The 10,092-nt window shown below is 34.1% G+C and overlaps 1 protein-coding gene across 1 annotated transcript; it reads left to right on the top strand.

Moving 5' to 3' along the window:
- Positions 1-6,613: 6,613 nt before the first annotated feature.
- LOC140963984 (gibberellin 2-beta-dioxygenase 6-like) lies at positions 6,614-8,248 on the top strand. Its single transcript, XM_073423462.1, has 3 exons — positions 6,614-7,080; positions 7,308-7,650; positions 8,000-8,248. Exons 1-3 carry the CDS (start codon positions 6,614-6,616, stop codon positions 8,246-8,248), a joined length of 1,059 nt encoding a protein of 352 aa, XP_073279563.1.
- Positions 8,249-10,092: the final 1,844 nt, after the last annotated feature.

Here is a 10,092-nt window from a genome sequence, read left to right as displayed (position 1 = left end):
ATAATATCATGTCATAAACTAAATGCCATAAATATATCAAATAAGTGAACATAAAATCAGCAAGGCATTTAACATTCTGATATAAACCACATATTCACATTAACACTCACAATAACAAATAAATATGTTTAAAACATAATTTATATGTTACTGTCATATGTTACAAAACTGTAACATATCTAAATATGCCACGAAGATAAAAACGATCAATTTTAACTTCCAAATTTATCACTTCGGCCTACAAATTAAATAATAAATCTAGTCGAGTAAATTTTAAATTCATCAACAATAATTCAACTATTATTTCAAAAATATTTATAGTTGAGTTATTTTCTAAAAAAATCCAAACTCGACGTATTATTATCCAAAATCTTTAACTTTCCACTTGCGATTTTTTTATAACTCAATAATCGTATTTAAAGTCTAAGAAATTCCATATAATCAACTTTCGTCATTTTTTACTTGTACCTAGTCTTATTTTTAAGGTCGAACGCATCATACACTTATCCAAAATATACTTACAATATATGGTTGGAATCCTAATTTGATTTCCCACATTTTCTCAGACAACATTAAATTGAAATTCGTTCATTTTGATAGGCTAATTCGTACAATATATAAACTTTGTATAGTAAGTTCTGAAACAGATTTTCAAGTTTGTCACTTGATATATAGCATAAAATTCATGTCTCATTCATTTTGAACTCAAATCAAGTTCCACAAATTGGAAATGAAAACTAACTTAATTATTTTTCCAGTTGAAACCAATTTCCAATTCTCATATGTGTATTCCTGGAATTCAATTGAATACACTGGTTTCATTCTCATCATGGATTTCCATCAGCTGAGCAGTTTCAGGCAAATGCACATAACTCTCTCAATTCTTGATAGAATTAACGATTTCAGTTTCATTACGACGATTACAAATAATTCTACAACTTTTATTTGAACCACAACTCGAGAATCTTAGTGCACACAAATCATATTCCCAAAATACATTAAGTTGTTCTCAACCATAGACACAGAAAATAGTTTTGACATGCTTCAATAGAAAATTCATATCTAATTCATATGTTATTGGAATTAAGTGATTTCAATGTCTAAACAAAGCCAACATGAACCACGAAAAATTTTATTTGGGCTATAACTTCAAATACCAAATGTAAAAATCGCATGAGAATATAAATAAAACACATCACAAGAAAATCTAGTCTTGAATTCTCGTCCCCTCTCTCTCTTGTCCAAAAGTAAAAATCAGCCACCCCTTGAGAAGCACCTCACATCCGAGCACCACCTTCCACCACCAAACACTGTCATGTCGCCGCCGTAGTACAACCAGATCACCACTACCTTCCAATCGTGGATGTCAACGCAGAATTTCGTCTATATATCTAGTGTGATCTAAACAAGGGAAACACTTTTCAATCGTGGAATTAATTCGGAGAATTGCAGAAATATATTTGATCCATTAGATCGTTCGTAGAAATTTACAAAAAAAAAAAGTATCTCCATTTAAAATCAGGAATAACTTGATGTCAAGCGTTTAGAACGCAAAGGTAAATCATATAAACACCTTATTATTGATATATAATTCATATTGTTGATANAAACACACGTGAATTATGACGAAGACGACCAACCATGTAACGTTGTGACAAATGTCTCCACCTTGTTTCTTTCTCCTTGTATCATTTATTCTTTATTATTATTATTACTTGCCGCCTCAACTACATGTGAACCTGTGTTATCTTATATACGTTGAATAGATCTCTTATGAGATGGTATTACGAATNATTTAAGCTTAAATTTGACTTCTAATATTTTTATTTAACGTAAACTTGAGGATTTCGATTTAATTCCTTAATTAATGATTCACGAAGCGTTTAATTTCCGAATAAATTCAAACTTAAATATTTTCTTCTCAAACTTTAAACATAAACTTTACATCCTTAAAATACCCTCGTGATCCATGAACCGACCCCCGTGGACCATGGTTCAGACCCTTTCCTCCTAAACCCTAAGTTCGAACCCTAGCAATCTCCCCTTGAGCCACGACCCAAATTCATCGAGTCATGGCCGAGCAACCTTGAACCATACCCTGAACAGACCCCCTAGGGACCCTAGTCAACCCTCTTGGACCAACACCGAGGCCCCCAGCCCTCAACCAAGCCGCTCGTACCCATGCACAAGCCCTAGGTCGCGGCCCTTCCCTTTTTTTTCCTTTTCTTCGAGCCACCGTGAACCAGCAGCCCAAGACTGATGGTGTTGAGTAAGAACTCGGTTACCAATTCTTTTCAGACTAGCCTTAGCTCTCTTGGCTAATTCAACTGCTTCAGCATAATTCATTTGTTTCCCAGTAGAGACAAAAAGATGCAGAAGATCATTCAATCATTCAACAAAAATCTCCGCAACAGCTACCTGAATAGCAACAACATGAGGAGAATACCTCTGCATAGCGTAGAAAGTGCATCATATTTCTCAACTGACTTATCTCCCTGCTTAAGATTATGGAATTCAAAAGCCTTAGAACTATAGAATAAATGAGGACAATAACTCTCCCGAAATTTTAACTTAAAGATGTCCCAAGATGGAACAATTTTGTGAGCATCTAGAGTTATCAATGTAGTAAACCACCATTTCTAAGCACGGTCTCTCAACTGATGAAAGGCTAACTTCAGACGACGCTCAGGTGAATACTCAATCAAATCGAAGAGATCGACAATTTCAGAAATCCATTAACTCAGCTTTTTCATTTCCTTCAGTACCACTATAACGAGGTGGATGTATGGTATGGAAATGGGCAACTAACTCATCCATCCTATACTTCTTTAACTGACCAACAACTTGGGTAACATTATCATCATCAACACGAGTACGAGGTATACCATGTCCACGACCTCGACCACGACTCCTACCAGTAGAGGTTTCACTTACTTCTTCCATTCTGTAAAACATAACATATAAGAATTATAATGGAAATAAACAAAGCACATAAACGCATACTCATGTTGGTAAGTAACATACACAAGTGCAATGAACATTTTAGTGCCAAAAATTGAGTGTCCTAGAATTTAATTCGAGATTATCTCAGTTTACGCTCTGATACCATGATGTGAGGCATCGTTATTATAATTACAATTAATTATCAAACATTGTTGATTTATTTAAATCTGCTGTGGAAAATGGTTTTAAATAATTTAAAATACACTTCAGGCCTGGAAAAATTTCGACAGAACCTCCTTGTAAATAGGATGTACCAAAAATTTAAAATACCTGTAAAAGAAAAATGACTCAAGGACGATGTTGCGGTATTCAAAAACAATCACACACAAGTGTCAAACGAGGCACAAAACAACAATTCACAGTTAGAAGTTCAAATATAACCGGCAAGGATTACAACATAAAATAAGTCTCAATGCACCATAACAAATACACAGGGCATCTCCCGGGTCAATAGACTCTGACATAGAACTGACCAAACTTCAAAATAATAAAAATGGGCCAACTGAGAGACTTCAACTATGACCAACAAGAATCCTATCTCAGTCACGAGCTCCACAGTCAGAACCTTCTCCTGGTACTGGAAAAATACTCGGGTGACCTACCATGGTGCCCAATAGCAACCACAGTAGCCCTTCACTATAAAATACTGATTTCAGGATTCTGGTATGAAACAGTAAACATAAATCATGCATAAACATATATAACAATGAAATATGTAATGCATGAACATGACTCAATCACAACAAGAAATAAGAGCCAATAAATGGTACGATAACAAAAAGAGTAATGCTCGAGCAACAATACATAGGAGAGCTGTATCGTCATGCAGCTAAACCGTCATGTCAAGTATGAGAGGTACCTCATGCTATGTCTAATAAACATCCACGACTCTGCTTCCATACAGCTGATAACGATATAATAAGAAGACACAATAATGAACAACATATGATGTCAATATTTCGAGTGCATATGACGCAGAAAATGCATCAAGTGATAGACAATCATTATTTCGGTATCAGAGATAAATCGACTCAAAAGCCGTTAACTGATTCTGAAATAACCATGTGTGCAAGGAATACAATACAACAAACAAAATGGGTAACAAGAATGATAGGGATCAATATGAATGCCAACATGAATGCCATAATATCATGTCATAAACTAAATGCCATAAATATATCAAATAAGTGAACATAAAATCAGCAAGGCATTTAACATTCTGATATAAACCACATATTCACATTAACACTCACAATAACAAATAAATATGTTTAAAACATAATTTATATGTTACTGTCATATGTTACAAAACTGTAACATATCTAAATATGCCACGAAGATAAAAACGATCAATTTTAACTTCCAAATTTATCACTTCGGCCTACAAATTAAATAATAAATCTAGTCGAGTAAATTTTAAATTCATCAACAATAATTCAACTATTATTTCAAAAATATTTATAGTTGAGTTATTTTCTAAAAAAATCCAAACTCGACGTATTATTATCCAAAATCTTTAACTTTCCACTTGCGATTTTTTTATAACTCAATAATCGTATTTAAAGTCTAAGAAATTCCATATAATCAACTTTCGTCATTTTTTACTTGTACCTAGTCTTATTTTTAAGGTCGAACGCATCATACACTTATCCAAAATATACTTACAATATATGGTTGGAATCCTAATTTGATTTCCCACATTTTCTCAGACAACATTAAATTGAAATTCGTTCATTTTGATAGGCTAATTCGTACAATATATAAACTTTGTATAGTAAGTTCTGAAACAGATTTTCAAGTTTGTCACTTGATATATAGCATAAAATTCATGTCTCATTCATTTTGAACTCAAATCAAGTTCCACAAATTGGAAATGAAAACTAACTTAATTATTTTTCCAGTTGAAACCAATTTCCAATTCTCATATGTGTATTCCTGGAATTCAATTGAATACACTGGTTTCATTCTCATCATGGATTTCCATCAGCTGAGCAGTTTCAGGCAAATGCACATAACTCTCTCAATTCTTGATAGAATTAACGATTTCAGTTTCATTACGACGATTACAAATAATTCTACAACTTTTATTTGAACCACAACTCGAGAATCTTAGTGCACACAAATCATATTCCCAAAATACATTAAGTTGTTCTCAACCATAGACACAGAAAATAGTTTTGACATGCTTCAATAGAAAATTCATATCTAATTCATATGTTATTGGAATTAAGTGATTTCAATGTCTAAACAAAGCCAACATGAACCACGAAAAATTTTATTTGGGCTATAACTTCAAATACCAAATGTAAAAATCGCATGAGAATATAAATAAAACACATCACAAGAAAATCTAGTCTTGAATTCTCGTCCCCTCTCTCTCTTGTCCAAAAGTAAAAATCAGCCACCCCTTGAGAAGCACCTCACATCCGAGCACCACCTTCCACCACCAAACACTGTCATGTCGCCGCCGTAGTACAACCAGATCACCACTACCTTCCAATCGTGGATGTCAACGCAGAATTTCGTCTATATATCTAGTGTGATCTAAACAAGGGAAACACTTTTCAATCGTGGAATTAATTCGGAGAATTGCAGAAATATATTTGATCCATTAGATCGTTCGTAGAAATTTACAAAAAAAAAAAGTATCTCCATTTAAAATCAGGAATAACTTGATGTCAAGCGTTTAGAACGCAAAGGTAAATCATATAAACACCTTATTATTGATATATAATTCATATTGTTGATATTTGAATTATACGATGCCCAAGAAAATTTTGATTATCAAAACTAAAATTTGAAAACTTCCACTACGTCTTAAGTACGAGAAATCGTTACATCAACAAATGTTTCCTACGATTAAGACATCTTATAATAACTTATTAATTCTTACAAATCGTTGTTATCAATTTATATGTTTAACCAAGTAGACATATTCCTAATCAAAAGTTGCAACCACTATGATGAGAATAATGACAAAATATATATAANCTTTCTCCTTGTATAATTTATTCTTTATTATTATTATTACTTGCCGCCTCAACTACATGTGAACCTGTGTTATCTTATATACGTTGAATAGATCTCTTATGGTATTACGAATTTTTATATGTGAGACGGGTCAATCTTACCGATATTCACAATAAAAAATAATATTCTTAACATAAAAAATTATATTTTTTCATGGATGACCCAAATAAGAGATCCGTCTCACAAAATACGACCTGTGAGACCGTCTCACACAAGTTTTTGCCATATATGTTACTCGATATTAAATTGTGATTTATATTTAAAAAGCAAAAGTTTAAAAAACATACTTTTGGACTGAAATTTTACATCAATCATGGATTTAGATTAATAACTTTTTATTGCACGTTTGCTAATATTTCTTGAATTTTTATTTAATTAAATTAACAAATCCGTACCCCTTCAAATTTTTTTCTTGAACTTAGATCAGTAGATTTCTTCACAACAATTTTTTTTTCCTTTTATGGTAAATAATTTTATATAATAATGATTGAGAGTAGTCCGGCCTTTGACGACTTAGCCTACAAATTAAATACCCCATGAACACCTCTTCTTTTCTTCAAACTACCCGTGTGTTTCCAAAATGATTTACGAGTGTAATCATCCAACATTAGACAAAGATTTCAACAAACTACTACTCAATCATAAAAATGATTCAAGAAAACTAGTACCGAACGATATTAATAGCGATCAAATTTACGACGTTGAGGAGCTTCCCTTAATTGATTTGAGAGGTTTAACAAGTGGTGATAATAGGGAGAGGGTCGAATGCGTTGAAGCGATAGCGAGAGCTTCTTCGGAATGGGGATTCTTTCAGATAGTGAACCATGGAGTAAGTGTGAAGTTGTTAACGGAAATAAGGAGAGAGCAAATTAAGTTGTTCAATGCACCTTTCAAGACCAAGTCGTCCCACGGGCTGTTGAATAATTCGTATAGATGGGGAAGCACGACCGCGAATTCCCCCGAGAACTTTTCATGGTCCGAAGCCTTTCATATATCACTCACAAAGATTTCGGATCCAGCATGTTACGGGGAGTTCGACTCTTTAAGGTACGTAACATAAATAATGTTTTTTGTATATATATATTTGTCTGTATGGAGATCAGAGATACCTTTTATTAGACCATTTAACGAAATTCAAAATGTCACAAGTTAAAAGTACGTAGAAAATGAAAAAACCACTCGAGAATATAAGATAGCTAGCATGAAAATCATTGTAATTTTTACAAATGTATTGTTAAAATCGATCACACTTAGGCACTTGAAATATGTTTCAGGGAAGTGTTGGTCGAGTACGCAGCAACAATGCAGAAACTAGCTAAACAGCTGACTGGGGTTTTGATGATGAATTTGAGCAGCAAAAATGGAGGAAGCTGGTTCGAAGAAGACACGATCTCTTGTGAAGAAAGCACGTGTTTTCTACGATTAAATCATTACCCGATCTGCACTTTGTCCGCTCAGCAACAAGTATTTGGTTTGGTTCCACACACGGACAGTGATTATCTTACGATATTACATCAAGACCGAGTCGGGGGACTTCAACTTCTGAAAGACTCCAAATGGGTTGCTGTTAAACCCAATCAAGATGCACTTATTGTCAATATCGGCGATCTTTTTCAGGTACTTCTTTGCATGCTTGGAGCCATGCCAATTATATCTAGATTAAATCATTACCCGAACATGCCATTCTTAATAATTGCACTAGCTTGTACATGAAAAACGAGCATGTGGTATTGACTCAATTACCAATTTTCCGACCACCATATAACGGCTAGCTGAAACATCATGTTTGAAACGGTCTCCTGTAGAGATGGATATTGCTTACTGTCTTTAACTCTTTAAACTAATTATGGAACGGGGAGTATAAAAGATATAAAAATCAATTAATCTTATTTGCATTTAGGTATTTAATTGACAATATGATTAATTACAATCTGAAATTTAAATATAAACATATATATTTTTGCAGGCTTGGAGCAATGATATTTATAAAAGCGTTAAACACAAAGTGATGAGCAATGCAACTATGGAGAGATTCTCGGTTGCTTATTTCATTTGTCCTTCCTATGATTCTTTTGTTGGGAGTTGTAAAAAACCTTCCCTGTATAAAGATTTTACCTTTGGAGAGTATCGAAGCCAAGTCCAGCAAGACACCAGAACTATTGGCTACAAGGTTGGCCTTCCAAGATTTCGGAGAGAACATAATTCGTACAATTAATGTTTCATTATTCTAGACTCTCCATTAAGATGAAGTCGGATTTCCTGTGGTTGCACGTCGGCAGCGGCAGATGTGCGGCTATAGAAGGAGGAGCTCGGCCGTGGAGTTTGTTGGAAGAAAGGTGGTCGAGTTCTTCAAGTATGAGAGAGAAGAAATAATCAAGACTAGATTTTCTTGTGATCTTAATTGTTTTGTGTGTTATCAATTTTGATTATGCATATTTAATCTCTCACAATTGTTGAATCTCAATCCTACTATAACTATCTAGCATATTTTTACCTTGTCAAAATTTCAATGTAGTATTTTCAACTTTTGATAATACATTATATAATTAAATAAATATTATTTAATTAATTGATTATAGATATTTCTAGAATAACTTTGACTAGAATATTTCATATTTAAAGTTGCACCAATTGTAGGACTGAGCGCTTGTCGCTTTACCAAAAGCTATAGCTAGTAGTAATGGTGTAACTCAAATATTTTAAACCGCACAGCAGCTCAAGCACCACGGTTCGATCGCTCCACCAAGCAGGGACAATTATTGCACCCAACAATCTCCCTCTCAATAATTGCACTCCTTGCAATCAATGGGAATCGAACCCATGATTTTGGCTCTGATAAAAATTGTAGGACCGAGCGCTTGCCGCTTTACCAAAAGCTATAGCTAGTAGTAGTAATGGTGCAACTCAAATCTTTTAAACCGCACAGCAGCTCAAGCACCACGGTTCGATCGCTCTACCAAGCAGGGAAAATTATTGCACCCAACAATCTCCCTCCCAATAATTGCACTCCTTGCAATCAATGGGAATCGAACACGTGACGTTGGCTCTGATACCAATTGTAGGACCAAGCGCTTGCCGCTTTACCAAAAGCTATAGCTAGTAGTAGTAATGGTGCAACTCAAATCTTTTAAACAGCACGGCAGCTCAAACACCACAGTTCGATCGCTCCACCAAGCAGGGACAATTATTGCACCCAACAAAAATTAATACTTTTTCATAGATGACCCAACTAAGAGATCCGTCTCACAAAATACGACCTGTGAGACCATCTCATACAAGTTTTTGCCTTCATCATAACTCCAATATATGTTCATTAATTGCCTATGTGACGAGGGGAAAAAAAATTCGTTACTAGTGGCAGCTGCTTTTTTTGGAATTCTCTTACTAAATTAGACATTTTCACTATCCTCACTTAATTAATCCCCAAGCTAACTTTCACAAATTACAAATATGAAATCTACTTATAAACTCTTTTATAAGAAATATTTTTTTATCTGTATCAAAGTTAATCATCAAATTCAACTCGTCGAATTACTATCTTAATGAGAACATAGAATCCAATACTTGTTTAACACCCAATGATTCAGTGATATACCTAACTGTGGGTTCACAATTCGTGTGATTTAAAACAACATTTGTTTCTTATTTGAGCTTACCCTTGTTAGCCACATTTTGTGCATCGACCCCTTGATCACAAGAATGTCAGAACTCAAGTCTGATTCAACTCATCGGCTCATAGTAAGAGCGTCTAGTAGTATCTTCCCATGATCACTTATGTATCACTGATGTTGCCTGCAATAACCAATAAGATATGGTTAACATACAGTATGATCCCTTCAACACATAAATACTGATCGAATATGCAACTATTGATATATTGAGAATCGCATATGAATTTGATAACTATGTGATGTATCTTTGACTAATCATAGTGACATCATATGTGCAACTAAGGAAATACCTTTCCATAAAGTACATGTATTACTCTGCCAGAGATTCCTTATACTATTAACTCATCATATTGTTAGAGTAGGAAGCCGCAAGCCAACTTGTGGCTCA

This window comes from Primulina huaijiensis, chromosome 18 (assembly GCF_012295235.1).
Source record: "Primulina huaijiensis isolate GDHJ02 chromosome 18, ASM1229523v2, whole genome shotgun sequence".
Lineage (NCBI taxonomy): Eukaryota > Viridiplantae > Streptophyta > Magnoliopsida > Lamiales > Gesneriaceae > Primulina > Primulina huaijiensis.
The sequence above is the reverse complement of the archived record's forward strand: the minus strand, read 5'-3'. Positions and strand labels throughout refer to the sequence as shown.

What these genes read in the sequence shown, in the direction of transcription:
- LOC140963984 (XM_073423462.1), top strand. Translation starts at nt 6,614, where the DNA reads ATGATTTACGAGTGTAATCATCCAACATTAGACAAAGATTTCAACAAA. An exon ending in GGGGAGTTCGACTCTTTAAG is followed by an intron (nt 7,081 to 7,307) that starts GTACGTAACATA and finishes AATATGTTTCAG; the next exon opens with GGAAGTGTTGGTCGAGTACG. An exon ending in ATATCGGCGATCTTTTTCAG is followed by an intron (nt 7,651 to 7,999) that starts GTACTTCTTTGC and finishes ATATTTTTGCAG; the next exon opens with GCTTGGAGCAATGATATTTA.